Below are 18,264 nucleotides of genomic sequence, written 5' to 3'. Positions count from 1 at the left end.
AAGGGGCTGACACACCCAAGCAAAAGCACATCTGTTCCACTATTCGAGTACAAAGGGTTCTTCTCCTAGGGACACAGCATACTAGAAGAGGTCAGACTTGTTTTTTCTGCATTTGTTCACCTGACAAAGAAAAAGTACAAGTAAATCTTTGTCAAGGAATAATGCCTACTAGAACAAGTGTGACTTCTTCCCTCTTCTGAATCCATCGTGCAGATTATTCCCTTTATATCTGGAAAGCCGGAATACACAGCATTGATTGCCTGTTTATGAATGGGTCTTAATCCAGATGGCTGCCACACCCAAGCAAAGGCACTTCTGCTCCACTATTCGAGTACAAAATTCTTCTTCTCCAAGGGACACAGCATACTAGAAGACGTCGTACTTGTTTCTTCTGCATTTATTCACCTGACAAACAAACAGTACAAGTGAATCTTTGTCAAGGAATAATGCATACTTGAACAAGTGTGACTTCTTTCCTCCTCTGAATCCATCTTGCAGATTATTCCCTTTAGACTTGGAAAGTCTGAATCCACTTGGCATTGATTGCCTGTCTCTTAATGGCTCTTAATCCAAAGGGCTGACACACCCAAGCAAAGGCATATCGGTTCCACTATTTGAGTACAAAGGGTTCTTCTCCTAGGGACACAGCATACTAGAAAAGGTCAGACTTGTTTCATCTGCATTTGTTCACCTGACAAAGAATTAGTACAAGTGAATATTTGTCAAGGAATAATGCATACTAGAACAAATATGACTTCTTCCCTCTTCTGAATCCATCTTGCAGATTATTCCCTTTAGACTTGGAAAGTCTGAATCCACTTGGCATTGATTGCCTGTGTCTTATGGCTCTTTATCCAAATGGCTGTCACACCCAAGCAAATGCACATCTGTTCCACTATTACAGTACAAAGAGTTCTCCTAGGGACACAGCATGCTAGAAGAGGTCAGACATGTTCATTCTGCATTTGTTCATTTGACAAAGAAACAGTACAAGTGAATCTTTTTCAAGGAATAATGCATACTAGAACAAGTTTGACTTCTTCCCTCTTCTGAATCCATAATGCAGATTATTCCATTTAGATCTGGAAAGCCGGCAATCTCTTGGTAATGATTGCCTGTCTTATAATGGCTCTTAATCCAAAGGGCTGACACACTCAAGCAAAGGCACATCTGTTCCACTATTCCAGTACAAAGGGTTCTTCACCTAAGGACACAGCATACTAGAAGACATCAGACTTGTTTCTTCTGCATTTGTTGACCTGACAAAGAAACAGTACAAGTGAATCTTTGTCAAGGAATAATGCATACTAGAACAAGTGTGACTTCTTCCCTCCTCTGAATCCATTTTGCAGATTATTCCCTTCAGATCTGGAAAGCCGGAATCCTCTTGGTATTGATTGCCCGTCCTTTAAGGGCTCCTAATCCAAAGGGCTGACACACCCAATCAAAGGCACATCTGTTCCACTATTCGAGTACAAAGGGTTCTTCTCCTAGGGACACAGCATATTAGAACACAGACGTGGGACACAGCATACTAGAAGACATCAGACTTGTTTCTTCTGCATATGTTCACCTGACAAAGAAACAGTGCAAGTGAATGTTTTTTAAGGAATAATGCATACTAGAACAAGTGTGACTTCTTCCCTCTTCTGAATCCATCTTGCAGATTATTCCATTTAGATCTGGAAAGCTGGAATTCACTTAACATTGATTGCCTGTCTTTTAATGGCTCTTAATCCAGATGGCTGCCACACCCAAACATAGGCACTTCTGTACCACTATTCCAGTACAAAGGTTTCTTCTGCAAGGGACACAGCATACTAGAAAAGGTCAGACTTGTTTCTTCTGCATTTGTTGACCTGACAAAGAAACAGTACTGGTGAATATTTGTCAAGGAATAATGCATACTAGAACAAGTGTGACTTCTTCCCTCTGCTGATTTCTTCTTGTAGATTATTCCCTTTAGGTCTGGAAAGCCGTAATCCTCTTGGCATTGATTGCCTCTCTTAATGGGTCTTAATCCAGATTGCATCCACACCCAAGCAAAGCGCTTCTGCTCCACTATTTAAGTACAAAATTATTCTCCAAGGTACAGAGCATATTAGAAGAGGTCAGACTTGTTTCTTCTGCATTTGTTCACCTAACAAAGAAACAGTACAGGTGAATTTTTGTCAAGGAATAATGCATACTAGAACAAGTGTGACTTCTTCCCTCTTTTGAATCCATCTTGCAGATTATTCCCTTTAGTTCTGAAAGGTTGGAAACCACTCGGTATCGATTCTCTGTCTTTCAATGTCTCTCACATAAAAACTTATTTCTTTATAAAAGTAAACTGAAACTATCTTCTTCAAATTTCAACCGAAACGTTAAAAATATTATCCACTTTTTTTTTCTTTTTTTTTTTTCTTCTATGTTCAGAACACTAAACACTCACTACGACTTTCACTACTCTAAACACTTATTCCTTCGATACACAGGATGTTCTTATGCTCTCGATTATCGCCCGTATTATATCAACACCTTTATAGATAAAGAATGGTGTAATATCTTTATGCAGAAGGGTGATAACTCCAAACTTAAGAAGTATATCCCTCAATATTGTTTGACAATTATTTGTCAATCAATGATAGGGTTGCACTTGGTTAGGGCCGTAGTATTCACTCACTCTCTGCCGTAGCTGTAGAGGAGACACATCTCGTATAACGGTTTCTGCCAGAAGATCGTATACCCCAGGTTCGTGGTCATAGGTTCTATATATGGGCACTAAATATATTTCATCATTCAGTTTTTTATCTAGCCCTTGGAAGTAACGCTTCTTGGTGCCCCAGTCAAAGACCAAACGCATATGCGACACATTCAAATGTTTAAGGGCCGATTTATGTAATATTGGGTTCTTGAGATATTTAATTTGTAGGAAGACTCTACAGTCTCCTGGTACCCGCGTCAGTCTCCTCCTCCTCGAATAGCTCCTGCAAGTAGGATTCCACCTCGGGTGCATGCTGCTGCCGATCGCAATTTATTACAAATAGATCCTTAAATCCATAGATTTCCAAAAACAAATATGATCCTATTAGATAAAGTTTCGCTATATTCCAAATATTATTCCCCGCTCCCTGATGCTTACGAATAGTGGCGTTCCAACACATGTAACCTGGAATTAACCATACTGATCTCATGATAAATGTTCCCATATATAATATTAAATGACTTAATACGGAATTGTAAGAACAATTTATCAAGAAGTTGAATATTTCCTTACCTTGCTCCAGCTGTACATGAAATTCCTCCCCCTCCCCCTCTCCATATTTTTCAACCTCCATTACCTCCACCCCAACATCATCCTCGCTTTCATCCTTCTCCTCTACCTCCCGATTGTCGTCCTCACTTTCAACCTTCTCCTCTACCTCCTGTACCTCCTCCCGATTGTCGTTCTCACTTTCAACCTTCTCCTCTACCTCCTGTACCTCCTCCCGATTGTCGTCCTCACTTTCAACCTTCTCCTCTACCTCCTGTACCTCCTCCCGATTGTCGTCCTCACTTTCAACCTTCTCCTCTACCTCCTGTACCTCCTCCCGATTGTCGTCCTCACTTTCAACCTTCTCCTCTACCTCCTGTACCTCCTCCCGATTGTCGTCCTCACTTTCAACCTTCTCCTCTACCTCCTGTACCTCCTCCCGATTGTCGTCCTCACTTTCAACCTTCTCCTCTACCTCCTGTACCTCCTCCCCATTGTCGTCCTCACATTCAATCTTCCCCTCTACCTCCTGTACCTCCTCCCTATTGTCGTCCTCACTTTCAACCTTCTCCTCTACCTCCTCCCCATTGTCGTCCTCACATTCAACCTTCTCCTGTACCTCCTGTACCCCCACCCCATCGTTCTCGTCCGATACAGTGGATTTTCTTATGCACGTGATTATTGCCCATATTATATCAGCACCCTTATAAATAAAGAATGGTATAAAATCTTTATGCACAAGATTGATAACTCCAAACTTGAGAAGTATATCTCTCAATATTGTTTGACAATTATTTGTCAACCAATGATAGGGGTGCACTTGGTTAGGGCCATGGTATTCACTCACTTTCTGTCAGAGCTGTAGAGAAGAAATGTCTCGTATAACGGTTTCTGCCAGAACATCGAATACCCCAGGCTCGTGGTCGTAGGTTCTATATAGGGGCACTAAATATTTTCGACCATCACCCAATAATGTTTCAACCCCTTCGAAATACCGCTGGCGTTTACCCCAGTCAAACACCAAACGCATATGCACGACATTAAAATATTTAAGGGCAGGTTTCTCTAATTTAGGTTTCTCGATCAACCTACTTTGTAGGAAAACTCTACAGTCTCCCTTTTCCGCGTCACTTTCTTCCTCCTCGAAAAGCTCCTGCAAGTATGATTCTAGCTCTGGTGCATGCTGCTGCGGGTCACGTTGTATTAGATATATATCCTTAAATCCATGTTTCCAAAAACAAATATGATCCTATTAGACAAAGTTTCGGTATATTCCAAATATTATTCCTCGCTCCCTGATGGTTACGAATAGTGCCGTTCCAACACTTGTAACCTGGTAGTTGCCATATTGATCTCATGATAAATGTTCCCATATATAATATTAAGTGACTTAATACGGGATTGTCAGCACAATTTATCAAGAAGTCGAATTTTCCCTTACCTTGGTCCAGCTGTACGCTCTCATTCTCCTCCTCTTCCTTTTCTTCCTCCTCCTCCTCCTCCTTCTCCTCTACCTTCTTCTCCTCCTCCTCCACCTTCTCCTTCTCCTCCTTCTCATCCACCTTCTTCTCCTCCTCCTCTACCTTCTCCTCCTCCTCCTTTACCTTCTCCTCCTCCTCCTTCTTCTCCACTTTCTTCTCCTCCTCCTCCTCCTCAATAGTTAATATGGGATTGTCAGAACAATTTATCAAGAAGTCGAATTTTCCCTTACCTTGCTCCAGCTGTACGCTCTTCTTCTCCTCCTCCTCCTCCTCCTCTTCCTTTTCTTCCTCCTCCTCCTCCTCCTTCTCCTCCTCTTCTACCTTCTCCTCCTCCTCCTTCTCCTCCATCTTCTTCTCCTCCTCTTCTATCTTCTCCTCCTCCTCCTCCTCCTCTACCTTCTACTCTTCCTCCTTTACCTTCTCCTCCTCCACCTTCTTCTTCTCCTTTTCTGTCGAATTTACCTGAAGTGTCTGATTATTCATTCTCTCGTAAGTCAGTCTATTCTCTAGGGATTCCACCTGTAACTCTTTTTCAAACAACTTCTGTTTAATATAAATATTTTCTATCGTTAGCGCGTCCAACTTATCCTGAAATTTAATATTGCAGTGAAAGACTTGCTCTCTTAATGTAGTATTTTCGGCCTTTGCTTCTTTAAGCAAACCAATAGTTCTTCTCGTAACCAATTATACTCCTCAAAATATTTTTTGTCCTTGAGGAGTGCATTAGCTTCTAGATACTGAATTTTCCTTTGTAGGATATCCTCCCGATCAGCTGCGGATTTTCTTCGTTTTTCATAATTTTCTATCGCCATTTGATATTCTTCTAATTTTTGGTTTTTCTCGGCTAGAATCCTTTGCAACAGAATAATTTCCTGCCTTCATCTTATTATATCTTCCTTATTTCTTGCAATATGTTTAAGCAAAAGTGAAATTATCTCTCGTTGTTTCGCCAATCTTGCAATCTGGTGAGAGGCTCTCTCTAAAGTGACTTTTTTCTTGCAGTAAGTCCCTCTCCTTCTCGGTCACGTTGGCTGCCTCTTCAGCCTCTTGTTCTTGCTGAATCACGTTTGTGACCGACTTCTCCTCCTTATAGTCGTTTTGGGTCTCAAAGTATTTCTGTTCGGTTGTCTCCTTTTTGCCGCGGCGGAAGTTCAAATTTAATCTCCTCTTCTTCCACTACATTTTCAATCCCCCGCTCCTCGTCGTTTATTGTTTCGCTTTTCCTCTTAAATAAGACCTTCTTCACTAAAAAGTATCCAAAAACACCGGCTAACATAACCCCCACCCTCCTGGAACAACGAGTTCCATCCTGCACTCCAGTTTCAAAATTAGAGAGGAAGGGTCTGATTACTGGTACGGAATTCAAATCCATCCTAAGAATTCCAAGTTGCTTTTCACATCTCTGAAGATCTTTAATTGTTTTCAAATAAGCTCCGATTACAGGTAAGGAGAAGACCAGCCGTTGGAAAACGGAGTTTTCCCATACCCCGCCCTCAGAGTGGTCTGGTCGCGCGGGAAGTAGGCCTAACAAGATACCGCCCGAAACGCAAAGGAGGATTGAATATCCTCAAGTTGACTCTCGAGTCGTATAACATCATACTTACGTGCCAACTGCTGCTCTTGAAGACCATTAAAAAGCGCTTTAATACATGCACACATATACATATACCAAGGCACTTCCCCCAATTTTGGGGGGTAGCCGACATCAACAAATAAAACAAAACAAAAAAGGGGACCTCTACTCTCTACGTTCCTCCAGCCTAACAAGGGACTCAACCGAGTTCAGCTGGTACTGCTAGGGTGCCACAGCCCACCCTCCCACATTATCCACCACAGATGAAGCTTCATAATGCTGAATCCCCTACTGCTGCTACCTCCGCGGTAATCTAAGGCATCGGAGGCAGCAGCAGGGCCTACCGGAACTGCGTCACAATCGCTCGCCATTCATTCCTATTTCTAGCACGCTCTCTTGCCTCTCTCACATCTATCCTCCTATCACCCAGAGCTTTCTTCACTCCATCCATCCACCCAAACCTTGGCCTTCCTCTTGTAGTTCTCCCATCAACTCTTGCATTCATCACCTTCTTTAGCAGACAGCCATTTTCCATTCTCTCAACATGGCCAACCACCTCAACACATTCATATCCACTCTAGCTGCTAACTCATTTCTTACACCCGTTCTCACTCTCACCTCTTCGTTCCTAACCCTATCTACTCGAGATACACCAGCCATACTCCTTAGACACTTCATCTCAAACACATTCAATTTCTGTCTCTCCGTCACTTTCATTCCCCACAACTCCGATCCACACATCACAGTTGGTACAATCACTTTCTCATATAGAACTCTTTTTACATTCATGCCCAACCCTCTATTTTTTACTACTCCCTTAACTGCCCCCAACACTTTGCAACCTTCATTCACTCTCTGACGTACATCTGCTTCCACTCCACCATTTGCTGCAACAACAGACCCCAAGTACTTAAACTGATCCACTTCCTCAAGTAACTCTCCATTCAACATGACATTCAACCTTGCACCACCTTCCCCTCTCGTGCATCTCATAACCTTACTCTTACCCACATTAACTCTCAACTTCCTTCTCTCACACACACTTCCAAATTCTGTCACTAATCGGCCAAGCTTCTCTTCTGTGTCTGCAACCAGTACAGTATCATCCGCAAACAACTGATTTACCTCCCATTCATGGTCATTCTCGTCTACCAGTTTTAATCCTCGTCCAAGCACTCGAGCATTCACCTCTCTCACCACTCCATCAACATACATGTTAAACAACCACGGTGAAATCACACATCCCTGTCTCAGCCCCACTCTCACCGGAAACCAATCACTCACTTCATTTCCTAACCTAACACATGCTTTACTACCTTTGTAGAAACTTTTCACTGCTTGCAACAACTTTCCACCAACTCCATATAACCTCATCACATTCCACATTGCTTCCCTATCAACTCTATCATACGCTTTCACCAGATCCATAAATGCAACATACACCTCCTTACCTTTTGCTAAATATTTCTCGGATATCTGCCTAACTGTAAAAATCTGATTCATACAACCCCTACCTCTTCTAAAACCACCCTGTATTTCTAAGATAGCATTCTCTGTTTTATCCTTGATCCTATTAATCATTACTCTACCATACACTTTTCCAACTACGCTCAACAAACTAAAAGCGCTTTAATAACACAATTAATCACACAGTTAATCATCGTTTTAAACATTGTTTGAAAACTACATATGGCTCTCCCTCTATGTAGCTATATTAAAAAAAAAATAACAATAATCGTCTGAAGACGAAATTAGTACCGGAGACAAATCTAACTGGCTCTGGAGTCCTTAAGACTCAACAGAGAGAGAGAGAGAGAGAGAGAGAGAGAGAGAGAGAGAGAGAGAGCAACTAATTCCTCGAAGATCTTTGTGGAAGGATGAGAAATCTCCCAGTTGTCTTCAACGGAAAAGATCCCCGTTTTTTTACGAAGCCCTTAAGACTCAACAGAGAGAGAGAGAGAGAGAGAGAGAGAGAGAGAGAGAGAGGAGAGGAGAGATACAGAGAGAGAGAGAGAGAGAGAGAGAGAGAGAGTAATTCCTCGAAGACAGTTGTGGGAGGATGAGAAATCTTCAGTTTTCTTCAGCGGAAAATATTCGTTTTTTTACGACGCCCTTAAGACTCAACAGAGAGAGAGAGAGAGAGAGAGAGAGAGAGAGAGAGAGAGAGAGAGAGAGCGACTAATTCCTCGAAGACCGTTTTGGAAGGATGAAAAATCTTCAGTTGTCTTCAACGGAAAATATTCGTTTTTTTACAACGCCCTAGGACTCAAAGAAAGAGATTGAGAGAGAGAGAGAGAGAGAGAGAGAGAGAGAGAGAGAGAGAGAGAGTACTTCCTCGAAGACATCAGAAAAGATGGGAAATCTTCAGTTGTCTTCAACGGCAAAGATCCCTTTTTTACACTGAAACGATTTTTTCCTATTGCAGGATTTCCCTTTTTACTTTGTTTATTTTGACTAGATTTTGCAGAAAAGGCGAAAATTTATAAAAAGCTCATATTTCCTTGAAGCCGAAGTTTTCAAGAATATGAAGAAAGGGAATCGAACGATTCTTGAAAAAAAAAAAATCGTATTTTGGCGGTAAAAAGTCGATAAGAGTTAATTGAAAAGAACGAAAGCAATCAGAAGATTCCGAGTTCTTCCTTACCAATCTGACGACAAGTTTTCCATCAAACTTAAAAGAATAATAGAAAAAGAGTTCGGCTGCCTCAACATCCAACTAATCCCAATCAATCCACTCAAAATTAATGTATTTTTTGGCTACAAAGACAAACTGCAGACCTTCATGAGGTCCAACATCATTTATAAATTCAAGTGCCCAGGATGTCCCGGTATCTATGTTGGATCTTGCCGAAGGTTGTTGCAGGTGAGATACTGTAGCCATATGGGATACAGCTTCAGAACTGGTCAGAGACTTGGTAACCCAGAATTTTCTAATATAAGGAATCATGCCGCCATTTGCAAAACCCAAGTAAACAAAAAACATTTTTCAATTATTGGTGGGACAAAACATAGCGAATTTTTAACTACCCTTGAATCATTATACATTAAACGCCTCGTTCCTTCTTTAAACTCTAACGCCTCCGCTTCTCCTCTTTTCTTAGCATAACTGAAGTCGTAGGTGGGTAACAATTCTTACTCATTCGTTCTTCGCCTTTTCCTATGGATGGCTTGGTGAGCACTGGTTCTCTTATGTTTCAATGTTTTAGTTTTTCACGATTTTCTGTTATAAAATCAATAATGTTTTAATATTCTTTTACTATTTTGTTTTAAATTATTGTATAAATTTTAAGAATTTTATATTTATATCTTTTACAGATTGATAATGAACATTGCAATGTTCGAAACGTCTCCTAAATAAATTATGGCCTTTTTACTGATGTGTTTTGGACCCTGCTGCACACCATATATATATATATATATATATATATATATATATATATATATATATATATATATATATATCCATTAAGTCCTATAGGCAAAAGTTTACTAAAGACGATGCCAGATGTTGAAGTGGTTGGCAAAGTACCTCACGTGAAGGATAATGATGTGGGATTTTACATAACGAGGTTTAGCAGGTCAAAGAATGAACCTGCAGGTCATCATCGTCTCTTCACTGTGAGGCTCTGGTGTTAATTTATATCCATCCTTTGGATATTTGATTACATAGAAAAGATGTTATATGTAGGAGAGAAACGTTCAGATACTTTTTTTAGAAGACATAATTTTTTGTTCACAGAATAAAAGAAAATATTATAACTTTCCATAGAGTAATGAAAATTACTCGAGTTGCAGGTGTTACAATATTGATGGTTATTCATTTCGAAGATCTTGTTGATATCTAATCTTGAGACAGCCTAATGTGGTCTTGAGTTATGGGCCAAATAAAAGGTATTATTATTATTATTATTATTATTATTATTATTATTATTAATAATAATACTTGCTAAGCTACAATCCTAGTTGGAAAAGCATGATGCTGTAAGCCCAAGGGCTCCAACATGGAAAATAGCCCGGTGAGGAAAGGAAATAAGGCGGTAAACTACAAGAGAAATTTATGAAAAATAGTATTAAAATAAATCTTTCATATATAAACTATTAAAGCTTCAAAATAACCAGAATTGACATAAGATGAAATAGTGTGCACGAGTGTACCCACAAGCAAGAGAACTCTACCCCTAAAGCAGTGGAAGACTATGGTACAGTGGCTATTGCACTATTAGAACAATGGTTTGATTTTGGAGTGTCCTTCTCCTAGAAGAGTTGCATACCATAGCTAAAGAGTCTCCTCTACCCTTATCAAGATGAAAGTAGCCACTGAACAATTACAGTGCAGTAGTTAACCCCTTGAGCGAAGAAGAATTGTTTGGTAATCTCAGTGTTGTCAGGTGTATGGGGGCAGAGGAGAATGTTCAAAGTATATGCCAGACTATTTGGTGTATGTGTAGGCAAAGGAAAAAGGATCCGTAACCATAGAGAGGGATCCTATGTAGTACTACCTGGCCAGTCAAATGACCCAATAACATTAGCAGTAGTAACCTGTAATGAATTACCATGTAAAACTGACGGTGTATTATATAAACGAATACCCACGATCAGTATTACTGTCATAAAAATAATGTTATTATTTTGGTACTTTTAGTACACTAAACACACGTTCCATATTTATTATTGAGTGAAGTGTCAGTACATTCAGTGACCAATATTTAGAGGTTCTAGTAAAATTTGGAATAAAAGGGAAGCATTATAATGCCATTATTTTGTCTTTCTTGTTAAAGAGAAAATGGAACCGCCAAAAGTGGGTCAAAGACTGGTTTGCAAAACGTAAGAATTACACTCTTTTAAACCTGGTAAATGGGATAAAAACTACAGGCATGGAAAACTTTGCGCATTATTTTCGGATGGACGAAATAAGTTACAACGAACATAGAGATGTTGGGACCATTAGCCTACTCATCGTTATGCGACAACTAAAGGAGGCTTTTCCGACTTACTTCAGGGGTCATAGGAAAATCAACAATCAGCAGAATTGTTTTAGAATCAGGGATTTTTTTTTCAACTCTGCGAATGTTGCCTTGCAACATATTTATTTTTTTCTTTACATATCCGAATATCCCACAACTCTGATGAACGACGATGTAATAAAATAAAATCCTGAGGATTCATTTTCCTTTCTTCCTTTCCGTCATCAATTGGCAGTCGATGTAGGGTAGCCAGATTCCGCCTTGGACAGTTTTTTACTGAAGAAGGGTAATGGGCGGGGCAAGCCATTGACCACCTGCTCAAGTACTGCCCCAATAGCAACATCTCTGGCATCCTTGGAGAGGAGAGGTGCATGTGGCACTGGAAAAGCGAGAGCAGCAGCTTGGATAGTACTAATGGAAATAACAGTACACCGAATACAATGTCAATAATATAAAGTCCGCCAAAATACTGGTGACTGGATTTTGAAGTCAGTAATCACCATTTTGTGGTAGTGATGGCGCACACACCGTCAGTATTACTGACAGTACATAAAATAATCACAGTAATGCTGATCGTGTGTACGGCCCTTAACTTATGTGCTTTGGTACAAGTGAATTACATTATTCACTATACTAGGTTTCTAAAAGTACTTAAGTTTTGTAGTTAATAATAATAATAATAAGAATAGGGAAGTGGGGAATATGGGGCAAGGAAGAGTACCCCTGGATACAATCCAGTTTATAGCTCAAAGGCAGGTACTCGGGATGGGAAAGATTAAGGAAATAGGGAGAAAGAGAAGTACAGGAGAAGAATAAAAGAGAAGGGTAGACCCTCTTGCGATATTAGGGAATTGGTATTATTATTTCGAATAGCGATTGTAGTTTGTTGCAAGAAAGAGAACTTTATTATTTGGCAAGAAAACTTCTTTATTTTTTTATGGATTTATGTAAATTTTTTTTACATATATCATGTCTATTAGCAAGAATGGTTCTCTGGTTTGCATCTTACTGTTTTATTTTAAACATTAATATTTTATTGGATATTTTTGTGATGTATATTCCATTCCATTAAAGATGTTTATACATTTTGTAGATTTGCACACTTTATTTTGATATTTATCCATGTTAGAGCACTTATAAGTTTTACATGTAGTAATATAGCATTGGAAGAGCACTTTCCAGTTATTCTCTCTCTCTCTCTCTCTCTCTCTCTCTCTCTCTCTCTCTCTCTCTCTCTCTCTCTCTCTCTCTCATGCTGCTACATGTCTCTAACATGAACGTTTCACCCTTACCTGAATTCTAGTGATTTGTAAAATTGAGTTAACATCGGCCATCATTGAAGTATCGTCACAGAACTTATTTCTATATGCTGAATTAAGAATAAATTTCGTTTTATAGTTTTGATGTCAGTTATTTGTGCTAGAGTTTGATTTTCTTCACTGTTTTTGTAATCAATTCCTACGGGTATTTTTTCCTAATTTCATTTGCTTTTCTTGTAAAAGCGCCTTACTAAAAAAGCTTCTGATAAGTATACATTGCCAGAGATGTTGGGACCGGCAATAATGGCATTATATATATATATATATATATATATATATATATATATATATATATATATATATATATATATATGTGTGTGTGTGTGTGTGTGTGTGTGTGTGTGTGTGTATAGATTCCGAAGTAATTGAGGAAAAGGCCGTAGAAGATAATTAACAGGGAAGGACCTAACTTTGCTTGTCCGGAGTTTACAAAACCTTTTTTTTAGTTTAAGAACTTGATTCGACATCCCTTGACAGTTCAAGTCTAATAGCACTCTCTATACTCAGGTTATATGCAAGTATCCTTCTTCTTTCTGTCTGTTTCCGATAGAAAAAAAACATTGTTTGTCGTGCAATAATTTTTTTCATTAGTCTATAGTCGCTGCCTTGAAGAGAAATTTTCCAAATGAGATGTCTTGAGATGTTATTGTCTATGGTAAATTATCAAACAAATCATATTCCTTCCCACCTATCGGAGTATTAAAACTAAATTGGAAATATCAACTTCTTCACGTACGACTGATTTGGAATTTTCTGGTCGTTTTGTTTGTCAGTCGTAAAACAAATATAAAGTGATGCTTTGTCAAGGGTTTGCAATTCTTTTTATAGCTTTAGTTTACTCTCATATAAATTTGAATATGAATTTTAGGAATAAATAGTTCATTTACTTTTTAACTGTTAAGATTCAATTATTGTTCTGTTTACTCTGACTATTGGATTAGAATTCCCTTCTAAAAAATTAAAACTTGAATAATGCATACTTAGAAAAGGTGGAATTAAATTTTACCGAATGTGAAATTGACGATTCGATATGTGTTTTTTTTTGTGTGATATGGATAGCGCGTGTTCTAGGGAGGAATGGTAATCTAGTATTCTTAGCATATTCAAGAAAATTAGTACAAATAACTTTTTTTTTGTTAGAGAAAATCGAGAAATATGTGAAATTTACACAAACATAAACACACAGGAATTTAGACGTTATATATGTTTTATATATTAGGATGTGTATACAGTATATATATATATATATATATATATATATATATATATATATATATATATATATATATTGCGTGAGTGTGAATCTCGTAAAATCTTTAATGTTATGATAAAAAATAATCTACCTAAAACCTCACAAACTCCCCATCATATCATTTGTAATTCATTCCAATGAACCATCCCAAGGAAAAAATATAAATCTTTTCACATCCTCAAGCTAGTATTTGGTGCTACCGCCATGTAAAACCAGCGGCCTAGAAGAACTAATACCTAGATGGCAGCATATCACTCTTAATATTGCACTAATTTTATCTTTTAAGAAAACGCTGTTTAGAGACATGTTCGAAACCTTAAAACACAATACTACAAAGGTATTAAGCACTTGGAGAAGAGGGTTTTGTAACTATTCATATAATTATATTTGTTTTCATCTCTACCATATCAAACTTGAATATCTCCTGTTCCCTACCTCTTTTTCCAGCCAACAAAAATGTAGAAACGAGGGAAAGTCCACAAAAGATTACACTTGTATCTTTGCACTATATTTCATACGTTAAAGTGCGTCTCTTTTCAGGTATATTAAACAGATATTTATACAAAATAAAAATGTCTATGGGAGAAATTGGGTGAAAGAAATGTCTGTAATTGTGATTTTAAACAGATTAAGAGGGTCGTCACATTTGAATATTAATATCTATTTTATTCATGAACATCGTTGATGTTTTTCATATAATCGAATGTAGAGATTCATAGAGGGGATTGGTACTATAGATAAAAAAGCAGGAGGGTGAAACAGACATATGAACACAAACAAACGGCGAGGGATAATTTTGAATAAGAAAACAACGGTATTAAAGCTTAAAAGATTCGGAGTTCACTGTAGTCATGAAAAGAAATGAAATCCAGATCAAGTTAACTCGTCTCAATCCTTCTATTGAATTTGGTCTATTTTCTCTATACCTACTGTATGTAGCAGCTATTTTTCTATGTACACTGTAATTATCTTGATAGCTTATTCTCCTTGCTTCAGGCCGGAAATGATATATATATATATATATATATATATATATATATATATATATATATATATATATATATATATATATACATATATATAAATATATAAATATATATATATATATATATATATATATATATATATATATGTGTGTGTGTGTGTGTATATATATATACACACCTATAACGGAGAGATTTAAAGTTAAGATGAAGACCATACTAATCCAAGGAAAAGTTGCAGGAATAAATTCGCACTCCTAAATTACTTGGAATTTCTTTACTAAGCTAGTCGAAAGGCTCGCTCATATCTGGAAACAGCGAATTGTGTAAGCTAAAATAATTAGAAATATTTTTACTTCAACACGCTACATTCTGACAGAGTGCGCTCACTGACCGGTTCAAACCCCCCCCCCCCCCAACCCCACCCATCCGGCACTCGTGGATTTCATGAGAATAAATCATTGGGCAAAATCTAAAAGTAATTGTATAATGAGGAAGGTTCTCCACGAAAGCATCCGTCTAATAAAGTGCTGTATAATTCCGGGAAGTGGAATTCGGAATGTTTGAATTACTCCACTTCAAAGGATCAATGGTTTTATCTGGTAAGCCGCGCCCGGGGGAGAGGGGAAGGGGACTGAAACCCCAAAGGATTTCCAGTGTTTTGTTAAGATTCTTTCGTTCTCCCCCAAAGATTCCCCTTTTTTCCTGTTTAAAGGGATTTTAATATGACAGCCTTTATATGTATGTATGTATGTATGTATGTATGTATGTATGTATCTATATATCTATATATATATATATATATATATATATATATATATATATATATATTTATATTTATATATATATATATGTATATATATATATATATATATATAAATATGTATATATATATGCAGTATATATATACTGTATATATATTATATATATATATATATATATATATATATATATATATATATATATATATATATTTGTGTGTGTGTGCGCGCGCGCGTGTTTGCCTTTCCTCCGTTGCTTTATTAAAATGTAAATGACAAACTGAATGGTAGCATCGGTTATAGTTTATAGTCATAAGATAAAAAAAAAAAAAAGAGTTGTAATTGTGTTGCCATCTTTATTTTCATTACTTAAGCTACTGGCTTTTGATGATCAAGTCTTTTTTTATTTCTAAAAAATAAAAGTATGATAAGGTGAAACTCGGTAACAAACTTAGCATGGGAACAAACACTGGCAGGTGGTACCAAGTAGCCAAAAAGTTTATAAATACATTTAAAATCTTTCGAATGCATGAACTGAAATATGAGGGGCGAGTTTTTTTTTTTTTTTTCTTTTTTTTTTTACTTGCAAAATATTGAGTGACAAGATATGATAGATATGTCTAATATTACATTTGTTTATATCGAAAGGTTGGATAGATATTTTGAGAACTAATAATGGTGTTTAAATAGTGAAATAGGTGAAATAGGTTGGCCAGGGCACCAGCCGCCCGTTGAGATACTACCGCTAGAGAGTTAGGGGGTCCTTTGACTGGCCAGACAGTACCATATTGGATCCTTCTCTCTGGTTACGGTTCGTTCCCTATGCCTACACAGACACCGAATAGTCTGGCCTATTCTTTACTGATTCTCCTCTGTCCTCATACACCTGACAACACTGAGATTACTAAACAATTCTTCTTCACCCAAGGGGTTAACTATGGCAATCTATTTGTTCAGTGGCTACTTTCCTCTTGGTAAGGGTAGAAGAGACTCTTTAGCTATGGTAAGCAGCTCTTCTAGGAGAAGGAAACTCCAAAATCAAACCATTGTTCTCTAGTCTTGGGTAGTGCTATAGCCTCTGTACCATGGCCTTCCACTGTCTTGGGTTAGAGTTCTCTTGCTTGAGGGTACACTCAGGCACACTTGTATCTAGTTTCTCTTTCTCTTGTTTTGTTGAAGTTTTTATTGTTTATATAGGAAATATTTATTTAAATGTTACTATTCTTAAAATTATTTTATTTTTCCTTGTTTCCTTTCCTCACTGAGCTATTTTCCCTGTTGGGGCCCCTGGGCTTATAGCATCCTGCTTTTCCAACTAGGGTTGTAGCTTAGCATTTAATAATAATAATAATAATAATAATAATATGTGATAGAGTTGAATCAGGAAATTAGTTTTTAAATAATGTCCACTGGAAAGAGGTTAGGTCTTAAGTACACAGAAACTAAGCTTTCATTAAGCTCACCTTCATTAAAAGTAGGAAAATACTTGAGGCACAATCTCGCCTTCATCAGTGCCGGAGAACCAAGACCTTTGATGTAAGGAAAGTTGTTTTTAAAGTCTTCATCAGACATCTTAAGGAAGGTGGATCCTTTGTAGATAATATTAAGTGTACTCCATAGTTGCGTTTACTGTTAAAAAAGGACGATTTTTTTTCACATTGATTAGTCCCACCAGATGTAGTAGAAATTAAGTTATTTCATTATAATGGAAAGTTTTCAACTGGATTACGTATCGACTCTTGAACAGCGAAGAGTAATTATCCTTAGTAATACATATCTTGTATACTTTTTTAAGCTAATTGAGAAGTTGGTGTTTCAGATTTTCATTTTGATATATGGCACATGATGTAAGATATGCTGCTCTCTCACTGGGTTTCACCACGATTCACATGACAAGGATACTAAATTTTGAATAGCCCAAGCTTCATAAATTGATAACAGTTACACTAATTAGCAGTATTTTGTATGCAACCAATTCTGATCGGCTCGGTTAATTATTATTTTTTTTCTTTTTATACCATTTCCCATATTATGCATCTTGACATTCAGTTATTTTTTAAACCAGGTAATGCTCTATGCAAACAATTTATTTTTGTTACTTGACCTTTTTTCCATTTGGCCTTAGCGACCCAACTTAGCTGGTCAACAATCCTTCCATACATTACTACTTTGGATTCCATAGAAAATTTAAGTCCCTTCCCAGTCTGCTTATGCCCTGGTACCTTTCTTATTTTACTTATTCTGCAATTCAATGATTCTCTCACACTATCATGGGCCGTTAAATATACTTACAAATGCTTGAAGGAATCAAATTTCCATTCTCATACAATCCATATAAATATTCATTACCCCATCTTCTTGGTTTTCATTTGCTCTCATAACCAAACGGTTCCCCAAATTTACTCTCGTGACTAGTTTATGGCGCTTCTCTTTAATGTATCCCACCAGAAGAGCATCATATGCAAACATCAACCTTTTACACTGCATTCACATCTTATTTTCCTCTCTCTGATATATCATCTTGAAGTAATATGGAGACTTAACACCCCTTTCACACCAAACTAGTCGCTCTCATGCCTACGTGATATATCATATGCTTTTCTTTCAATATTAAACTTGTCTCTGAAACTTATCATCTATACCATGCACTCTTAATATTCTCCACAAAACCTTTTATTGATTCCATGAGAAGCTTT

The 18,264-nt window shown here is 37.4% G+C and overlaps 1 protein-coding gene across 1 annotated transcript; it reads right to left on the bottom strand.

The window, feature by feature from the left end:
* Positions 1–2,458: 2,458 nt before the first annotated feature.
* LOC137631024 (golgin subfamily A member 6-like protein 25) lies at positions 2,459–18,055 on the bottom strand. Its single transcript, XM_068362584.1, has 5 exons — positions 17,918–18,055; positions 5,134–5,304; positions 4,146–4,421; positions 3,260–3,938; positions 2,459–2,520 (listed from the first exon to the last, which is right to left on the bottom strand). The coding sequence occupies exons 1-5, from the start codon at positions 18,053–18,055 to the stop codon at positions 2,459–2,461; spliced, it is 1,326 nt and encodes a 441-aa protein (XP_068218685.1).
* Positions 18,056–18,264: the final 209 nt, after the last annotated feature.

Source organism: Palaemon carinicauda, chromosome 3, assembly GCF_036898095.1.
Source record: "Palaemon carinicauda isolate YSFRI2023 chromosome 3, ASM3689809v2, whole genome shotgun sequence".
Taxonomy (NCBI): Eukaryota; Metazoa; Arthropoda; class Malacostraca; order Decapoda; family Palaemonidae; genus Palaemon; species Palaemon carinicauda.
The sequence above is the reverse complement of the archived record's forward strand: the minus strand, read 5'-3'. Positions and strand labels throughout refer to the sequence as shown.